The sequence below is a fragment of the Quercus lobata genome, chromosome 1 (assembly GCF_001633185.2).
Source record: "Quercus lobata isolate SW786 chromosome 1, ValleyOak3.0 Primary Assembly, whole genome shotgun sequence".
Classification (NCBI taxonomy): domain Eukaryota; kingdom Viridiplantae; phylum Streptophyta; class Magnoliopsida; order Fagales; family Fagaceae; genus Quercus; species Quercus lobata.
The window spans coordinates 3,151,217-3,173,224 of record NC_044904.1 but is presented as its reverse complement, the minus strand read 5'-3'; the positions used below and the strand labels follow the sequence as shown (position 1 = coordinate 3,173,224).

The 22,008-nt window shown below is 32.9% G+C and overlaps 2 protein-coding genes across 2 annotated transcripts; both read right to left on the bottom strand.

Moving 5' to 3' along the window:
* Positions 1 to 1,061, bottom strand: LOC115950095 (E3 ubiquitin-protein ligase RHA2A). Its single transcript, XM_031067552.1, has one exon. The coding sequence runs from the start codon at positions 857 to 859 to the stop codon at positions 290 to 292; it is 570 nt and encodes a 189-aa protein (XP_030923412.1). The 5' UTR covers positions 860 to 1,061; the 3' UTR covers positions 1 to 289.
* Positions 1,062 to 12,908: 11,847 nt separating this feature from the next.
* Positions 12,909 to 19,504, bottom strand: LOC115974756 (uncharacterized PKHD-type hydroxylase At1g22950-like). The gene is made up of 9 exons (XM_031095268.1): positions 19,031 to 19,504; positions 17,530 to 17,577; positions 17,094 to 17,267; positions 16,839 to 16,989; positions 16,647 to 16,733; positions 15,780 to 15,904; positions 15,098 to 15,216; positions 13,368 to 13,479; positions 12,909 to 13,275 (listed from the first exon to the last, which is right to left on the bottom strand). The coding sequence occupies exons 1-9, from the start codon at positions 19,364 to 19,366 to the stop codon at positions 13,240 to 13,242; spliced, it is 1,188 nt and encodes a 395-aa protein (XP_030951128.1). The 5' UTR covers positions 19,367 to 19,504; the 3' UTR covers positions 12,909 to 13,239.
* Between the last annotated feature and the right edge of the window lie 2,504 nt (positions 19,505 to 22,008).

Sequence of the window (22,008 nt, the reverse complement as noted above, 5' to 3'; positions counted from 1 at the left end):
AAGAGAACAACAACCACCACCACCATCACTTTCATTATTAAAATCACTAAAAACGTGGAAAATTTACAGCAGTGAAAAAGAACCCCACCAAGAGCTCTTCCAAAAAACAAAAAAAAACAAGAACCCAAAAAAATAAAATAAAAATGCCCACCGGTCAAAACTGTCACCAACCGCCCAAAATAATAAAAAGTTAAAAATGTAAAATTTTTAACCTCCAAAAAAAAAAAAAAAAAAAAAAAAAAAAAACTAAAGCACCGCCTCAACAATAATATTGATGAGGGCGTTCACTTCACCGCCAAGAGAACCAAGCGAGGAGGTCCCCACCGACGCGCCGGGAAGCGAGTGGGACGCGCTGATCAGAAACAAGCGGGGACCGACACAGAGGACAATTAAAGTTAAGGTGGTCGAGCCAGCCATCGAAGCAATCCTTATGGAACACGTGACAACAATCCAGCTTTCGAACTTGGTCCCCATCTCTGAAACTGCTAAGGCACACCACGCACTCGGGTCGGGCCACCCGACCCATTTCCGACCCCGACCCAGCTGCATCATCTTCATCTTCATCTTCACCTTCTTCATGTTCTTCTTGTTGTTGTACGGAGCAGTACTGGTAGGAAAGGGCACGGTTGAGGTTGAGTTGATCGGCTAGGACAATAAGGCCGGCGAGACCCGACCCGACTGAGCCCAAGAAGGCTTCGTCGACGTTGTGGTGGTGGTGGTTGAATCGGGTAAGGCCCATGGATTGGAGGAGGCCCAATAGGAAGGAGCGGAGGCAGCTGATAGAGTTGGCGATGAGAGCCACAAACAGTAGTGGGATCGAGTCCGATGACACGTCGTTTAGCTGGCTCTGTAACCCCATATCTCCTCTTTTTTATTACTATATTCGTACGCTTTTTGTTTCAGCTTTGGTTCTATTTGTTTTGAAGAATTTGAGAGAAAGAGAGAGTGTGGGGGGTGAGGATATGAAGGGGAGATGAAGTGTTGTGTTGTGTTGGGATATATAAAAGACGAATGAGAGAGAGAGAGAGAGAGAGAGTGGTTAAATTAAAGAGAGAGGAGTTAAAGTGAGAGGATATGGAAAGAGAGATGGGGTAGGCACCAAGGCAGACTTTGTTTGTTGGTTGTGATAAGTTTGTAACTTGCCACCACTTTCCTCTTCATTTCAACGTAAACAGGCCGTTTGATAATATTGTTTTAGTAAGGTTTGTATTTTTAAAAATATATGTGGATAAAAAAGTATATAAAAATATGTTTAAATATTTAAAATTATTGTTTAAGCAATGATAACAAATATCTTTTTGATTACTTCTTATGAAAAAAAAAACATGTAGCATTCTACGATTGGTGGAATATAAAATAAAATACTTAGGATATGTTTAGATACCGGTTATTTGCTGAAAACTAGAAACTTATTACTGAAAACACTATAGTAAAATAATTTTTAAAGATATGAATAGTATTGTGACTCAAATTTACCTAGAAATTTGTATTTTGCTGAATTTGGTGGTACGTGAAGAGTACCTATGAGACCTACTAAAAAAATGTTGAACACGCGAATTGGGCAAAACCTCCAATCCAAACGCACACTTAAAATGCGATAGATGATTTTTATTCTATCAACATTAGTTTTGTTTTTACTACTCAATATGTCGGCTCAACTGCCATGAAAATTTTTTAATTAATTTGTATAAAGATGTTAAGAAAATAGTGCGCAACAAAATTTATTTATTATTTTTTAAGGGACCACCTTTAACATTTATGTGCAAACGAATGAATCATTAACAAGTGTATTTTTTTATTAAAAAGTACAAACATTAATATTGTTAGCATGTGCTGTTAGAGCACTCTTCAACAATGTACTAAAGTAAATAATGATTATTTTATTGTGAATATTTAATTGTTAATAATAGTGTTATTCATTTAAAAATGAATAGAGTAGATTCTAATACAAATGAAATTTAGGATGGGTTTGGGTTGCACCGAAAAGGAAAGCAGACGCACATTTACGTTTTTTCTGTGAGTCCCGTGCATTGTTCACAGGACCCACAAGTATGGATTTCAACAAATTTTTCTTTAAAACTGGGTCTCACAGTACTATTCACACATTTAAAAATTATTTTGTTACAATATTTTCAGTTTTCAACAATAAGCGATATCCAAACAGACTATTAATACTCAACTAACACACATCAAATCAAATTAGACTTTATGTGTGAGGTTCTAGCCATTCAACTTAGGTTATGTTTGCTAAGACAAAAATGAGAGAAAAAAGAGAAGAAGGTGGATGGAAAGGAAATATAAGTCTCTTCCTTTAGATAGTTGGAAAGAAAAATAGGATTGGAAAGAGAAGGCAAAATGAAGGGAAATAGAAGATAAAGAATATAACTTTTTCTTTATTATGTGTTAAAATAAAATATATAGAGAGAGTGGAAGTAAAGGTTTACATTGTTTGGTCTAATGGCCTTCATCCACAACGGAAGACCTTAGTGGTTACATTTTTATTATTTTAACTTGATTTTACAGTAAACCTTAAATAGACTATAAATAAGAACCAAAGTTGATTTAGAATAATTTCTTGATTAGACTAACATAAATGACAGTTAATTTTCTTCGATTAACTACAATTAAGGATATTAACATGTGCTAAATGAGTATGACATGTATGACACACCAACATCATGCAAGAACCACAATTTAGTTTCTTATCCCTCTATTTTCCTCTAGACAACCAAACACTACAAGGGAAGCAATTTTTCACATCCTTTCCTTTTCCTCCCTTCCATCTAATAAAAAATGATACTGTATAACTTATTCAATAATTAAATAGTGAAACGGAAGAACGGTCCATTCTACTAATTAATTGAAGAGGAATTTATAGTTTTTTTAACTCATTTATCTAAAATACAAAATATATTGAGCATGATAGAAAAAGTATATAGTCATTTCTTTTTAACTTCCTTTTTTTTTTTTTTAATAAACTCTTAAATGCATTAGAATAGAAAAAAATATTTATTTATTTTTGATTCATTTATGTCTATCTCTTCCTTTATCCTCTTTTTTTCTCCTACTCATTTTACTCCATCCAAACATACCCTTAATTTGAGGAAATTTAGAAATTTCCTTGATTATTTTATGGGTGGGTTAGATTTTTTTTTTTTAAATCCATTTCATATTATCAGTTATGAGTCTTATGACATTTTCTTTTGTAAAGATACAAATGCTTGTTTGGTTGAGCTTATTTTCTCCTAAAAGAGAATGTATAGCTTTTTTTATAATAAAAAAATAGCATTATCCTTTATAATAAATAGCTCTATAGAATAAGTTAATGAAAATAAACTCATCCAAACACACACTACAAATGATGATATTGCCTCTAGTTCTTAAAATTAAATTAAAGAAATTTTGTTGTCTTACAATTAAAATGGATTGGCGGTTCCTCAGAAGACACATTGAAAATTGATTTAAAATAGTGCCGATCAAATGAATTTGGGTCAATGAAGCTAAACTAGTGTAAACTTGTCCGAAAAGATCAAGTGGAGAGAAGATTCTTTTTGTTTATCTAAACCACTTGAGATTAGATAAGGATAAAGCTTGCGTCTTTCAATTTAGATTGTTAACCCAATCCATTCATCACTTGGCGTGGATGCCTTTTTCAAGTTTCATACAAAATTGGTCTCAAAGTAAAAAACAAAAAAGGGAATGCTTAATATGAGAAAAGTTTGCTTTGTCTAAATTTTAAGTTGTCCTTTCTGTTTAGTGAAATATATTCACTGGAAAAAAAAAAATTTTCTTTCATTTTTTTTTTTTTTTTAACATTGATTAAGTTGGGAAAAGAGGTCGAATCCTAAACGTTTTCTTTGAAAACGTCAAGAGTTACTAATTTACTCGAAGATGATTAGTTATTTTCCTTCAAGTCTACAATAAAGATGTAATGGTTTAATTTTCTTTATTCTTAGGCCCATATTATTGAAACCTCGTGCAAATTCCACATCAAACTTAGTAGATAATATTTGCTCTTTTGATGCACCAGTGTATGCAAGTTTTGCATAACACAAGCAAAAAATTAACAAAAAGACATCTAAACAAATTACGAGAAACCTCTCTCTCGCTTTTACACAAAACACATAAATATAGAAGAAATGAAAAGAAAATAATTGAATCTTAGCAAATTGAAATGCATTACTTTTTTTTGTTACTTAAAACCTGCACAATTATATTAATTAAGCTTGCAAATTCACACTGAAAGATACCTGAATTCAAGTGAACTTTTTGAGAGAGAGAGAGAGAGAGAGAGAATTGTAAAGAATCTTAGCATGGCATCAGAAAATTGTCACGTTATTATCACTGATGTTAACTGATCAGAGTTGTGATTATTATCATTGATTTTGAGAAGAATTCTCCTGCAAGGATTCTCTTTTATTTTACACAAACCCCACATATCACATGCAATGTTCAATGAAGGCAGACGCGAATCTCTTTTATGAGGAATGTTATGAGAAACATGTGCTAATTAATAAGAGAAGCGTGGAAGGATAGAGACCTCAAATTCTAGTTTCAGCATTGTAAGATCGATGCAAAGGCCAATTTCATATTATAAAAAGTTGATCCATCATTCATAGGCTTTTTTGTTCATTATTGTACTTTTTTTTTTAACTCTCTCTCTCTCTCTCTCTCTCTCTCTCTCATGAACAGAAAAGTATGCATAAACTTAAGTGATAAGGAATGTGATGCTCCCAACCTCCCACGGCCTAATATGTTGTGCATATTAGAATAAATGCAAAATACATTAATTGTTTTTACTAGAATAATGGTTAAACGATTAAATACATATTTTCTTAACATCTTAAATTATAGGGAGAATGCGTAATTTATTTGTTTCCGTAGTTTATATCTTCTGCTCTTCTCATATAATTATTCTTCTACTTTAAAGAGTTTATGAGACACAAGATTTTTCATTGGTGAATCTTTGGAAGGTTTCTTTTTGGTCAAATTCTTAACTTGTACGAAATTATATCAGTATTTTGCTTACTACACTCTTGTCCAATCTTATCTTATTTGATATATCTCCCCCAACCTAAAATTATAATTTTCAACTCATACAAGCACCTATCTCAATCAGAAGAGTACCAGCTACCCAGTAGTCTCATAAATTCACTGAATTAAGCAGCTCTAATATCGGGTGAAACCACAAACAGGGGCTTGAGGGATCCACTTGCACTAAAGTAGATATCTTGCTTCTTAATAATGAACTTCTCAATGTTTTTATTCCCACCTATTTGTTTAGTAAACCACTTGGTTTTATACGAATATCCTTTCAAGTTTAAGCAACTGTTCTTTTTTTATTAAGTTGCGGCCTTGGGGGTGGTAGTGAATAAAAAATACTTCAACATGTATAATTTACAATTTTGCGTACCATATGATAGTGAGAAGAAAAATAAAATTTAATATGTAGATTAGACATTGATTTGAGCACTCCAATGTTGATTAGATGCATGATTGCTTTGTGTTTGAAATTTTGTGAAAGGGCTTGGTTTGATTGTGGGCAGTGGGGGGTGTTTTGACTGTTTTCTAAATGCATGCACTTTCTAATAAACATAGCTTGTACTACTAGTATTGCTTTGCCAGATATGTTCTCATCCTCATCTTCACAACATTCATCTCAAAATTCTTAGTCATTCTAGTCATATCTGCTAAAATCACTAAAAATATATATAAATATATATATATATATATAAGTTTTTTAACCTAAGAGAAAAAAAAAATTATGGGAATCAGAAAATATTATTTTGATAGACATGTTAAATTTGAATCTTTAATGTCCACTTATAAAGATTGGTAATGGGTGCAACCAGCTTGTGAAAACAATGGAAAGGAGAAAATATATAAATATATATATATATATATATATATAAAAGGGAGAGAGAGAAAATATATTTTTACCCTTTTTTTTAAGGGTGATGTGTAATGGCAGTTAAAGGATTGAACCACATGTATCCTTCATACCATGGATAAGTAACGTGTAATTGTCTCATATTGCAAGTGGACAAATAATAATTATTTCTAAATTTTTTTAAATATTAAATAGTTAAGGAGGAGGAATTTGAAAGTTGATACCATAATGTCTTTGTTGAAAATACCAAAAAGTATAAGTTAAAAGTTTGACTCCAAACCTGTATCAAGCTATCTTTTCCCACTTAATACGTAACAAATTATAAGACTATTTATATGTATTATTAAAACAAATCACATAACTCATTAAAAAATTTATGTGACTAAACCTACATGCAAATAGTCTCTTCAATTACCACATAATAGCTTCAAAGCCAATCTTTTTCTTTTAACAATTATCCCTTAAATTTCGAAAAAAAAAAATAGTTCACTGATTTTTTTATTTTTTCAACCTTTGCTTAAATGATTGTAATATTAATCTTAGTGAGATGGTAATACAAGGAAAGTACACCTAATCCAAGGAATAGTGTCCCATTTAGAAAGGGAGGGGTGGCAAAAAGAAATTGTCACCAAGATTTCCAACATGCAGGTGATTAAATAAACAAGTGAGATAATTAAACCTGGTTGGGCGGTGGAGGATTAGACAATTAATAAAGACAGGGACCAACTCTGAGATAAAGAGATTTTCCGCGATCTCAGCTCATTAATATTCACAATTACAGGGTTAATACTAATAATTACTTAGGACCACAAAATAAAAATTAAATAAATACAAAATTAATCATAGGCTTAGAGTTGAAATTGACAAGCTTTAGCATCATGCAGATGCTATCTCAACCGTCCAAGAAGATCCCGGATCCACCGACCAAATATACTTTTGGCTTTAAAAAAAAAATCTTTTATATGAAACTATTCACAACTTGTTCTTATTAAGCAATTATAAGTTTTCAATTTCGAACACAGCTTGTGTCCAGTGCATTAATGCACTGAACATGTTAAAATACAGATACTTATTTAAAATTGGACATATGTTCGCATTTTAACGTATTCAGTGCATTTTGATGCACTGGACACAACTCACAAGCTCTTTCCTTCAACTTCATTCGCTTGCCAATTTTTTCCATTGAGGTGGGGGTCCTCCTCACTTGCCACCTTTGCTATGCATGGTTTTGACAGCTTTGTATGGAATATGACAGCTTAACGTAATGATTTTTTGAACTCTATTTGGAATGTTGCTTCATCGGGTACCCTATCATCCTTATCACCTTTGTCATAATTGGAATACTTGGTCATAATTCAATTGGGAGAAATTAACACAGTAATGTGTTTTTTTGTAGTGCCAAACTTGTGGTTGACAATAGGCCTTCCCACTCACCCCCTTAATTGGTGTGAACTATTGACTTCATGAATTATACGTAATTGGTGGAGTTCAAGGACTTGGAGAGCTCAAACGTTTATTAGTTATGATCATCCCCAAGTGTGATTCATCACTTTTGAACCTTTGATATATAATAAACTACACCTATCCATGCTTAATTTTGTAATTTAACTACTAAAAATTTGATGATGCTAATCAATTGTTAATTCTCTTTACACACATATTTGGTGGAAGAAAAGAAGAAGTTTAAAATGTTATTTACAGTCAAGTCCAAGGGATTTTCCTAATGATTTCTAAGATCAAATGAAATTTATGAGGTCTTGAATTCAAAACTCCTAAAACTATTGTTGTTAATTACTTAATTTACCTAATAACGATTTGTTGGATGGAAAAAAGAAATTGACATTATTTTTAGGTGGGCTAAGAACAAAAATGTGGATGATCATAAATGAATGGACACATCAACATCTTTGTAATAGTCAATTGTGTAAATTGTAAGTTTTAAAAAATTGAGTAATTGACATAGAGATAACCTTAAACTTATTAGTTGTAAGTTGCATTTAAGCCAAAGAAGAAATACTAATTCCAAAATTCACATAAAATTAAGTTCCAAACCACCTAATTTCTTACTTGATAACTGTTAGGGAGAAACATTTTGAAAGAGTTCTTAGGTAGCAATATACTTCAACAAGAAAATACCCTTCAAGTTTTTGGTACAAGCTTCTACAAAAATATTCCGCTTTCACATTGTCCTTGCAATGTGAAACTTAACACCACTCGTTTCACATGTAAATTCAAGAATTCTATTCTTTGTGCATGACCCTACCACGAGCACCACACTTCGTCAAGAATCGTACTTGCCATCACGTTCACGTTCCCTAATTCAAGAATCGTACTTACCACCTTTCAACATGAAGCAATGCTAAATAAAATAAAATAAAAAATTTGAAGAAAAAAATCTAAAATCATATCTTATTGTGTCACAACTTCATTATAACTCTAATGTAACAAATTATGAATAGTAAAAAAAAAAAAGTAGTGAGTTCATGTAAAAATATGACATACAACCACAGTCTGTCACATAAAATAACTATAAAAAATGGTATAGTAAAGTGTGTAGTATTAAAATTATTCCATAAAAAGTGAAAACATTTTTTACAACAGTCGAATTGGCAAACTTATAATTATATTAATTAGCTCTTATATAAGTCCATCATTAATATTATATTTTTATTTACCATTATCAATCTACCACAACAACTAATGTCAAATCTTTTTGAGTGTTTTATTTTTATTATCTTTTTGAGCCTTCTTACTATCATTTCTAATACCACTTACTGTGAGCTTTAATTAATAGTTAGGAAAGTCTTCGTATTCAGTCTTGATTACACGTCGCAACACTAGGTTAACGTAAAAGTTCAAAGCTCTTTAAGTTCTAGCCTTCTAGGTATAGGGTTCCAATCATGTAAATGATCAATCTCTCTCACTTTTATGTTATCCTTACGTACAGTTTAGGACTACATTTCTCACCTAGCTAGCTAATACTAGCTACCATTAAATTAGAAACATGGATCAACAACAACAAAATATCCGGCCAAAGCTTTGGGGTTAGTTATGGTCCTTCATAAACTAAGCACATGTATTCTTTTTTATTATTCTATCTTATATAAAATTATAATTATAATTACAATTATTATTTATTAAGTTATATAAGATGTTATTTTTTTTATAAATTTACATGTTAATTTTAATTTATTGTATAAGACCGTACCACACGTTAAGAAAGTTAAAATAGAAGCCCAAACGAGGACTTTTATTTTTTAAAATCGCACTGCAACTTTTTAAACAGTTTATAAAACTGCATATCCGTTTGGATACTGAGTTTCAAGACAGCATTTCACGTTTTGGCTTTTTTTTTTTTTTTTGGTTTTAGAAGCGCTTTTATGTCTTTTCTAGTGGGTCCTATGTACTGTTCACAGGACCCATAAACCTCTTTTTTCACCAAAATTTTCATTAAAAATTGGTCCTACGGGACTATTCACACATTTAAAATTTATTTTACTATAGTGTTTTCAGTTTTCAGTTTTCAGTTATTATCATTGAAAACTGAAAACACTGTAGCAAAATAATTTTTAAATGTGTGAATAGTACCGTGGGACTCAAGTTAAAAGTTATATTTGCTAAAAGAAGTACTTGTGGGTCCCGTGAACAGTGCACGGGACCCACCCAAGAAAACGCAGACACGGATAACAACGCGTTTAGTTTCGCCGATCTGTACTCTCTCGGATATAATTATCATTTTAAGATCACTCCTAAGCACATTAAAAAATACAAAATCCTACTTAGGTGTAACAACCACACCCTAAGAACATTTTTTATTAATTCTTTTTTGCTTGACAAGGCTCTAGAAACTTGGACTATATAGGTAAGTCTTTTGAAAGATAAGCAAAGGAGATTATAAAATTACACAAATGCTGAAAATGGCAAACTCGTCCCCATTATAGAAAGATGAGAATGTCCAAAGAAATTATTTTCAAATGGGCCTCCTTTGTCTATCTCTCTGAACAAATTCAATGCGTTCTTCATTCTGATTTGTTACCACTGATTTTCATATAGCTAGTGCTTTCTATGAGTACCCCCATAATACATATTAAAAACTGCTAGAGATCTTAGAAGGGTCGAGATAAAATTTGAATGATGATGATAATAATGACAATGACATATAATTATATATATAAAAAGGGATTAATTTAAAAGATCACCTCAGAGTAGATTGAATTAGAAGGAACACAATCGTGTAATAAAAAATTATGTCAGGAAATGGTACTATAATGGATTTGAAGAGTCTAAAGTATAATTAAGAAAGTCTCTTGGTACATATAATAAGTGAATTCAGCCTAGAAGATTCTTTAATTAATAATTAGGTATAGATAAAACTAATGGAAAAGCATGCCCATTCGTTGTATTTGGGTAGCCTCAGAAGAGAGAACAATAAACATTGAAGAATAAATTAAGAGCATCATCACAAATAGTTCATACATTCAAAGGAACCTCAAAAGTGTCACCATTAAATAACTAGCCACCATATTAGACGTAATTAAACATCTATAGTCTATTGACTCATTGATTCTAAATAGATAACTCATAACCAGAATCCAAATGTATATACACCATCTCTCTCATAGCGTGTAAATTATATAGTTGCATAAAATCACACACTATTAGAAGGAAAAATCATATATATATCCAATAAATAAATCTAATTGTCTGAAGTTAAAGAAAACCCTCAAAACTTCAGGAAAAAAACCAAGTTGGTACTAAATGAGAGTAACTAAAGCCTAACTTAGATTTATACGAACACACTAATAACTATCCCTAAAATTTTCAACAAAATAGACACCAGCAATTTCATTCCAGGAAAAATTGCACCTTTGCATCGATTTATCTTCTTTTTTTTTTTTTTTTTGCTAAAAAAAAAAAAAAAAAAATTCTTTAATGTGAACTCATCGATTCACGTCATATGACGGTAAGGGTAATATTACGTGTACGACTAGAGTCTTGATAAGGCTATCGTTGTGGGCACCCACAACACATTCTTTAGAGCATCATTGTTCGAACCACTCAACTCCTGTCAAGTATCATGTGAAGTATCATGTGAAGTATTATGTAAAGTGATACGAGTACTCCTAGCTATTACCACACCACACCCTCCACGTTGGTCTTTTCATCGATTTACCACTACCATCAATTTACGATAAGATATGCCTACAACTCTTGGTCAGTTACCTGTAACTTCGAAAAAAAATCTAGCACAAAAGCCATTCTTAGTGATGTTAGGTATTGCATTTGGTCACATCAGGACATGGTTTATGTTGCTACGTACATGCCTACAAATTTGCTCGATGGTGATTTTCTTCTGTCTGAGTCGTTGCTATCGATACGGTCGATCATGTTCACGTGGACAAACAGAGAAAGGTAGAGACTACGATTGATGATAGGTCTATATTTGTATGGTTTTGGCTCTGCTAAAACTTTTTTTGATAGGAAGGTACAAGAAGACTCCAAAAGGACAATTGACAGGTTCATGCATTCCACACCTTCCAATTTTGTAATAAGAACTCTGCAAAATATGATAATATGGGAAACTTTTACTTTTCACCTCCATAGGTTTTACAAATTACTGAAAATACTATAAAGGAATTCAAATTACTGAACCTTACTAAAGTTTTCTAGCTTTTCTGTCTTGATTTCAAAAGGTTGTGTTCTCCCTCACAGAGAGATAAAATATTTTTAAAAATTTTATTTAAATTTTACAAAATAAAAAATAACTTGAAAACTGAACTTAAGAGTAGTGGGTTTGTAAAGAATTAAGCTGAAATAATACAATTTCTTGGGAGCAATTTGATGCATATCTTATTGTTTTTTAGTTTAATATGTCATAGGATGCCTATCCTTAGCCATTTGTTATGTAGAGTGTAGAAAATACGATTGGATATGGGTGCTGAAGTGGGTTGATAATAGGGATATAGTGGCTTTTGTTGAAAAATTATTCTCTTTTTCCTCAAAATTAAACAAATTTTCAGTCGTCTAGTAATATAATAATACATCGAACGAGAACCCTACGAACCACATCCCTAAACTTTGTGGATATGAGTTAGTACTGTAGTAGGCCCTCAATATTGAAGAGAAAGAGACCTTTGGAAGAGCCAAATCTCTGGATCTTCTAAGATTTGATTTCAGTCATTTTAGCAAAAATATAAACATGTAACATAGGTGCATTACCAGTATATCTTTTCCGTTACACTTTTTGTTTATTTGTTGTTTTACCAGTGTGAAGTAAAATTTACAGATGACTTATTATTGGATTGAGAATTTTCCAACCCAACCCATCATATATGTCAAAACCAACCCATGTGGGTCGATCGGTTGGTTGTGCTTACATGTCTTACAAAACATTATTTTCATCAGCTATTTAATTATTTTTTTAATAAATTATTACAACATAATAATATAATATGCCTAAATTATAATGCAACTCCATATTTGTCAAAACTAATTTTTATAATACCAAAATAAATTAATCTAAAAAATTATAATAAGAGTAATAAAATATAAACTAATATATTTGGTTAGTTGAGTTTGGATCGTATAAGTTGAAAAAGACTATCAAACCAACACAACCAGGACTCAAAATAAAATTTTTAACCCAGCCCAACTAAACAACTCACAAAAACCAATCCAAGGCAACATAGAATTGAGTTAGATTGGCGAGTTGGATGCACACACCAAGTTGGGATTAGCAAAGGTTCACTTATTTGGACCAATAGGGGTCTCATACGCAAATTTGGACTGGAGGTAAACCCACACTGTTGCTTGTTGGCTTCAAGTCTTCAACCTTGTTTTGGACCTTCTATCATCAAAAAGGACATTAGAAGCCCATCAGAGTGTTTTCTCGAATTACCACATCGTTCTGTTGCTTTATTCAATTTATTTTTTCTCTTTTTGTAGGAATCTAAGAAAAAAAACTGTCCAAAGATGGGACACCATTGCAGTTACTACTATATTTTGCAGAAGGAATTACTATCATTAAAGCTGAGAGTACATTTTACTGTCACTAGTAACTAGAAAATACTAGCACGCTGTACTTGCAGTACATCGACTATGATTTGATATATTTCATTGTTGGCTGATAATGAGACATTGCAATTAAGCTACCTCATGTTATCAACAACGGACTAAGGAAAGTAGATTTTCCATGCTACCAATTACCAAGGCGCAGAAATACACAAATTACCCCTAATATATTACCAACAAAAGCCTATGCAATAATGCAAAATATACGTATAACCAAGTGTTGATGAGGATGAGATTCTGTAAATTTACAACTTCAGATGACTTGCATGTGAAATAGCTCATGAAGTGGGTTTCTGTAACCTCTTGAATAATTCCTACAAATCAAAACCAACGAGATCAATCAATAAATGGTATATAATTAGATCCTCCTAATAACCTTTTTCCATATATATCAGATGTACCATACCAGTTTGGTTGCACCAACTGCCAGACGCTGCCTTTCTTTCTTCTCACGTTGACACTCTCCACACCATTTAGAGAAATCTTTCTGGTATTTTTTCAGCTCTCTGAAGACTGAACTACAGTAAAGATTGTGCATACAAATTGACCAAATTAGTAAACAGCACTACATGATAAACTGCAACCATTGCATTAATTTATGATTCTGCTTGGAAAATCGGGCCAATGGAGCATATTAAAAACCCAACATAACATGGACATTCCCCGTAAGGATACATAGAAAAGCTTCACAAATCTAATTGTTATGGTACACTTAAATGATAGTATTTCAATGTCAAGGTTCTCTTACTTTTCCTTCTCGACGGACTATTGCAACTTGCATGTTAACACTAAACAATGACCAGCAAAGAAATGCATATTGAAAAAGTAGAAATCCATGCATCAAACAAGAAGGTTCTCATACTTTCCTTCTTGACAAACATATTATTGCAATTCGCAGTTACTACTACACTACACAATGACCAGCCAAGAAATGCATATTGCAAAAAGTAGAAACATTCATCATTATACAAATTGATGTTAGTCTCCATTATTAAATAATAATTAAAAAAAGAATAAGAAGAAACAACAACCTTGCATTAGATAATGAGTGAGAAATTCATTTCATTTTGCTTCCACAAGAGTTAAAGCATGTATACACAAGATATCAAAACATTATACAAGTACTGCTAAATATGAAAAAATCAGAATCAGTACCCAGTTTAATGAAGATAAAAACATAAAAGTAAATCATACAAGCAAACATAAACCACTGACAAGCAAAAACTATGTTATTATAAGCAAATAAGTTGTTTGGAGAAGGATTTGATTTTGCAAAAACTAGCAGTGGTGTCAGGAACCAATTATGTGAGGATATGAGGCTCCAAATAGCCAAAAAAGTTTAGTAGACTCCAGGTTCATGGTGTGTTAGAATGTATTAAAAAAAAATAGAGAGACGATTCATATCAGAATGCAGAGACAGTTCATTCAGAAAAGTAACTGAAAAGAAAGAAATCCAGTTGTTCAAGGATCAGCCTCCTCTCCTGGAATAACCGGCATTTTGAGAACTTGGAGAAAACAGTTTCAGATGTCAAACTTTTCTTTTTCAAGCTCTTCTGGATTGGGTTGCAGTGTTAGGACGTCATTCTTTCATTTCAGTCCAGGATTTATTTTCTGTTCATGGGCTTTTGGATTTTTGTACTTTATGCTCTTGATTTGTACTGTCCCTGATGTATACTCCCTGCATACTCAGGTGACACTTTTTCTTCTTTTAATAATATATTTTTATTACTTATAAAAAATAAATAAGGATCAGCCTCCTCTCCCAAAACATAATAACTATACAAAGAAAGAAATATCAGAGCAGCAGCAGAAAAATATGATACAATTACAGTAGTGTAGCAACACCCCCAATCAACAATTCCAAGTTTAATTCACTGAGATTTCTGACATAGTCCTTTCTTTCTTACCAAATATTTTAAATATAACTGTAATGTTAGTGTCCCCAAAATATTAAATTCAAAATCTTCTCATATTCTATTTCCCCAGCTAATGCTAATATTCAGACCATGAACAAATTGGAAAGTAGTATTTGAAGTGGTATTCTTTTCATATAGGGGAGCAAAGTCATGCTGATATCACACCTTGGACTAGGCTTCTTGCAAATTTTTAAGGAAGTAAACACAAAGGAAAAGGTACCTTCTACACCACAAAAGTAAGTTGACCCTCTGCCCAGATGTTGTGGCTCTAGCACCATGCCGATGGCGACCACGATGAAGAACAGCACGCCCAGGAACATGGGAGTAATCTATGATTTCCTACGAATTACCATTTAGGGGGAAAGCAACAAGTAAGACTACAAAAAATAAGAAATGATAACCTAAAATAACTAACAAAATATCCAGATTAAGAAATATAACAAAAGTTTCCACGTTGGGCATAACTAATAATGGAAAGAAACAGGAAATTTCACTGTTCATCAATTATTAGTTTGTTTTCCTCTTCATTAATCTCCTAATTTAGAATAGAATAAAGAGTAGTAAAGGACCAGCTAGTGAGTCACATTAATGCCTACCACAGTAAACTATTAGCCCTGAAGTGCAGGTAAAAAATAAATATATAAAAAAGGAGTAGAAGCATCAATGACCTTTAATGGGTCATTTCTTTTCTTTTTTGGAATTTAATGTGCCTGTTTTGAAACTCAGTAGAATTGAAAACTTTCTTTTGAATTTTATAATGATTAAATATGATTTTAGAAAGAATATGCAAGTGTTAAAGTTGAAGAATTAATTAAAATATGACCAGTTGGTTAGTGAATCAATGATAAGCACTGCTTCCAGACGTCGTTGGACTCAAAGAAACGATATTAAGGTTACTATACCTCTGGTTGGGACTCTGAGTGTACATGTTCATCACATCTAACACCACGGAAGAACAAATCTCCACCAGAAAATTGCTTACCCAAGCAAACATTCAATGTGACTTCTGAGTCATCCACATGGAAACCTACATAAAATTAAGCAGCCCAAATTTCATAAAATCTTATGAAGCTACTAACCAAATAACCAGAGTTTGAGAAAGTGAGGCACAAATACCAAGAAATAGAAGAAATTAATAAAGGAAAAAAATTTATTACAAGTAACCATAAATTTACACTTTGTATCAGTCATAAGAAATGCAGCAAACTAAAAAATTGAGAGAGAAGGCAAATCTAATGGTGCTAAACCTTAAAAGTAAAACTGTGGGAGAAAATGAGGGATAGTTATATGAAGTCAAATATAAAAGAAAGAGGAGTTAGATGTTCCAGAAGCAAAATTAATCTTTTGATCAATTTGGGATCAATCAAGAACTCTCAAAATGGCTTCAAGAGTTAGACTCGGTATATATTAGTCTCTTCATTATAATGTAGGATGGAATACAGGTATATGCCCCCCCCCCCCTTCCCTAGCTAGATAACAACGGTTAATTGAACATGAGATATAGGGAGGTTTAAGTGAGAAGGGGAGCATGCACATAGTGAACACCAACCAACGGGTATTATTGGCCAAATGCTGGACAGCAATAAAACCTTGCATATTGGAGTGCTAAGAGATAGAAGTAGAAATGGGTTAAACACGTTTGAGAATGGAACTAATAGTAACAGTTTTTTCAGATCAGATCACACAAGATGTGCATGCAATAAGTTGGACAATATTTTAATTGACAAAAACTGGTAAGAAAAATAAAGAAGTTTAAGGTAAGAACCTACCAAGCTCAACATCTCTATTCACTCCGTATTCAACAACAAAACCATGATGAGAATCCAGAGTGGATCCACCAACTTCTGGAAAGAAAACTACAAATACAAACCACAAAAAGATGAGTCTAAACCATAATGCCGATCCATCTATCCTATGTCTAAGTTTCCAGGAAGAATCTCATGACAGATAGAAACATATACCTCTGGATATAGGACATATAAAGCCCTCCATTAACTTTTCAAGCATGGTTTCAAATCCAAAGTCATCAAGAACAGCACCATATCTGTTCATTGTGTTAGGTCGCATGATTCTGAATTTTTTCTCATGGACCCATCTTTCAAAATTTTCCACCTAAGCAATCAGAACCTGATAAGAAAACATAAAATAAAAAAACTATATGAAAGAAAAAAATCCAAATCTTTCATGCAGAAGACATGAAGAAAGGCTGATGATACCTCAGATAACAACAATTCACAGAAGCGTGGCTGAAGCATTTCAAATGTATAAATTCCAGGAGAGGGCTCAAACATTATACTTCTAAAACTCTCCTCTGTATTTTCAGCGATTGCTTTAAGAAATGAGGGGACAAAGAAGTTTGCCTCATGAGTATATAGCTCCCTATGGAGAGGCTGCAAAAAAAAGAACAAATGAGAGAGAGAAAACAGGGGGCTGTAAGTTATGAGGATGATTAGCATTTATGCCATAAGCAAAAAGTAAACTCCAAACAATTGAAAATATAAGCATCAACAAAATGCAATTCACATTTCCTCTATGACACCCACAAAGGGTCTAATCATGATTTAATAGATTTATCCCACAAAAAGTAAATAAAAAATATTATTGCACTAGTTTTGAGGAGATAGCCCAAGCAAAAGTCACCACAAAACACACCTGATAGTTTAATATTATCTTCTGCCTGTATTCTTTATGCCTTTTAACCTGTTACATAAAACACGGGAAACTATGAACAACAGTCTGTCCAATGAACAAAGAATAGTAAAAATCAGGGAAAAAAAAATGTTGCCAATGATACTTGTCCCAGAAAATTGAATTGCTAGGAAAAGGCGAATTTAGAGTGTGTTTGGCATGAGCTTATAAGCTCAGCTTTTGACTTTTAGTTTTTTTTTAGCTTTATGTACAGCTTTTTAAAACTTCATTTTTTCCCGCATTTTCAAATTTGTTTTCAAGGTACAAGGATACTTTTTCAACAAAAAATTTTCAGTTTCAGTTAAATAAGTTATTCCCAAACAGACCCTTAATCATTTGACCATTATGCTAACACTCCCTTTCACATGTGGCCCCCCAATTCCCCATTAATAAATGGGGCCAACACATTAGATTTTTTTTTTTTTTTTTTTTTTAAATGGAAAGTAGATTGATAAGAATGGAGGAAAATAATAGATACGGCTGACCCTAACTAAACTGGTAAGGATCCATAGCCGACCCGAAATTTTTGGATCTAAGACTTTGTTGTTGTTGTTGTAATTGGGAGGTAGATTGGAGACATGCTCAAACTCAGAACCATCTGATCTGATAACATGATAAATTACCACTAATTCCAAAAGCTTAAGCTGTTCAAAAATGGTGAATTTAATTATTTAAACTTTCTAACCACTGACACAAAAATTTTATCCATATGAGGATTGAGGGACAAGGGAAAGTACCTTGAAATGTTGAATGACAACAAGCTGGAAAAACTTTATGTATGAAGGCGGCATGTAAAATTAAATAACCATAGTGATGCAAGACAAAATTCTCAAAGAAATTTGCGGGCAGAAAATAAAGAAAAAGAAAAACAATGACTATGAGTCTATGAGTCAACACTAAACATGAAAATAAGGATAACCCAACAAATGAAGAAAGATTGCTTGCACTGGACAAAAATTTCCAAACAAATATCCTTAATTTCTCAACCTAGCAAAGTAATAACAGCTCTAAAGAAATGAATTAATTCCAAATTCTTCGACTACCTTTACAACACGATCCAACATCGAAACAAAAAATTAATCCAAAATAGTAACAATATAACAATCAAAACCAACACATTTTCCATTTTTACGTGTCTTTTTTTCGTTTTTATAAGTGCATACTACTTTCATGTGTGATAACACAAAGAACAAAACATTTGCGTCTAAAGTTCTTCAATTTCTCTTCGTTTCCTACATTTTCTTAGCAACCAAACAAAAAGCAAAGCAGATTTTTTGAAAATAATTAAAAATTGAAGAAAGTGTGACACTTTCACGTTTCTTTTTTCTAGATAAAGTGCGTATTTTTTTCATGTGTGATGATAACAAAAGGACAAAACATTTAATTTTCAAAACTTCTCACTTTCTCTTCGTTTCCTTCATTTTCTTAGCAACCAAACAACAACAACAAAGTGTTACACACTTACACGAGCGCGTTCGCCTTCGGGAGAGTAACGGAGGAGAATATGACGCATGTACTGGAGCTTGAGTTCACGCGAGACGTGGAGCATGTTGAAAGGCAAGTACTGCTCGAGCGAGCTGAAGAGCAGAGGGCTAAACTCCAATTGCATTTGCAAGTCCTCGTAGCTCTCCGGCTTGTGATTCTCGTTCGCTCGTAGTCTCAGCCTCAGCTTCTCCTCCTCCTCCTCCTCCTCTAACTCCCCCTCCTCCTCCTCCTCCGCCGCCGATGCGACGCCATTTGCGTTTCCGTTTCCGGCGGTCGGAGCGTGGGGCTGCTTTCTGCGGTCCACGGAAGCTTCCATTGAAGAGAGAAACAGAGAGATTGGAATTAGGGTTTTGGGGGATTGAGAGGAAGAAGATGAAGAGTTGAAAAAGGGAGTGAAAGATTTGGGCTGTGCCAGTTGGATTTGGCGATCTTTTTTTTTTTGGAGTGGACTTGTTTTCGGATCCGGAGAGGTGGGGGGTCAGCTTAGTCTTGAAGTGGGCCCGGGATGACGTGGCAGGGCACCGTCCTAATCTCCATATTTTTCTTTTTTTTAATAAAAGAATAATTATGGAATATTCTCTCAGTGTAATAAATGTGATTGGCTCATGACATGTAGGGCTTTCCACCGTTCGAATCGGATCAGGTTTGGGCTCAACCCGCATCCAACCTAAACTAATCGGGTGTAACCATCATCAACCTACTGTCGATTGGTAGGAGAATTGGATCGAGCTAGTCGGAGTTTTAATAAATGTCGGGTAGATCGGTCGGGATTGAGGATCTGGAAAACAGCAATAATCTGGCGAGAAAAGATGAAAAACGTCCAAACTCCAATGAGAAAAAAATTGCAAAATGGCCTAAATCCAGTGAAATCTCACCAAATCTAGTGAGATCTTGACCATTTTTGGCAAGATCTTGGCTAGATCTAGCGAAATCTCGCCAAATCTAGCAAGATCTTCCTAAAAAAATCTCAATTTTGTCGGAAAACACAACTGAGTCGGTCAGTTCGGGTTTCTCGGATTTGAGAGGAGGAAATTCGATACCCAACTCGTCGATCTCAGTTTTTGGAGAACGAAATCTGTCGCCAACTGTCGGAGCAATTGGTTCAGTCGATGGCGGGTCAAGGACGACGGGTGGGTCGAGTCCGACGAGTCCTTGGACAACCCTAATGACATGTAAGAATTAAAAATAATTGATTTTTTAATAATTTCTTATATTCCTATTTTCCATAAAAGTAATATTAGAAGTTTTCTAAAATTGTTAACTCGGACTTTATTATTTAAAAGCTAATATTTTTTCACCCAATATAATTAAAAACGTGACTTGATTTCAAATTGCCCTTGTTTAAACAAGTTACATAACTATTTAAAAAGATATATGACTAAAACTACACATAAATGATCTCTTCGACTACTAGTTTACTACATAATAATAACTTCTTCTTTTTTAGAAGAAATACATAATAACTTAGAACAAGATAAATTCAAACATGTTTAGAGTCAAACTTGTCTCATATTAATTAGTGAAACTTACTATTATGTAAAAAGAAAAATTAAGCATTTCTTATATTCCTAAAGTTTTCTATAATACTTTAGGAATACTTGTGAGGTGTGGGGATAAGGGCCGGGGTTCAAGTCTCCAGGAGGAGCTTCACACACATATATACTTAGATTATGTTAGAGTAAAAATTCTATCTTGTATAAAAAAAAAATTTAAAAAAAAGTATTCTATAATTTTCCAATAAGTCTTGAAAAACGTTTTTTTTTGGTTAAAAAAAATGGTCAAAAAGGGTAACCAATATAACTTCCCTACCTGAACATAACCATAATCGCCTCTAACCACTCCTAAACTAAGACCTCATTTTGATAAATTATAAGGAGCACCAATACATCGTTAGTGGGAAAGGGATGACTCAAACCCAAAAGACTCCACATAGCGAAGTCTTGTTAGCCCAAGGCCCAACCACTAGGCCACCAATCATGTTGATGATCTTGAAAACTTACCGGAATGTGAAGGGATGTCTTAAACCCAAGCACAAGGAATCAAGCATTCTTTCCATTTTATGCTAAATAGAGTAGTTACAATTTTATTTCTAATGAAAATTGATTAATTCCATGTTGAAAAAAGTGAGTATATTACTACATTCCCACTATTTATTTAGTGAAAAATAACTTTAAATAATGTGATGTCATTCTCATATACACCCTTTTAAGATGTTCATATACACTTTTAAGTTAATGAAAACTAAATTTGAACCAATAAATAAACTCTTTATATTTCGAGAGTAACCAAATATGCTAATACTTAAAAAGGACCTAAACAAGAAATTTTATACAAGTCAATTTAACTCTTTAATTAGAGAAACTCATTATTATGTAAGATAAGATAGTACGTCATTATTATACTCTCTGAGTATTATATAATTTCCCCTTAAACAAGCCTAATAAGATGCTAAAATATGAGATCTAAGTAAATTGATCTAAGAGTGCATACTCAGGGATGTAACTACCTTGGGGTTGAGGGGAGCCCCCCCCCCCCCCCCCCCCCCAGCCTTTGGAAAAAAATTCCCTAGTATATATATTAGCATAAAGAATTTACTTTTGACTCTTAAAATTAATATACTTGGCTCCCCATCTCCCAAACAATTTGGAAGTTGACCCATGAAACCAAAAATGAAAAAAAATTATCAAATCATCCCTTGTCTGGTTGTCCCAATAATATCAAGAAAAACATTTAGCTAAACATTTGGTCAATTTACAAATCCAGACAACAAGGAAAATCTACAAAATAATTAATATATTCAGATAATAAAAAAAATCTTTGGACATGGTCTAAGTAAAAAAAAAAAAAAAAAAAAATACAACAAAAAAATTATAAATTCTAGCAAAACAAATCACAAAAACCCAATAATCTTTACCCAATTTTTACCTCTCATTTGAGAGCTCTTTGTCCCTCTCAAAT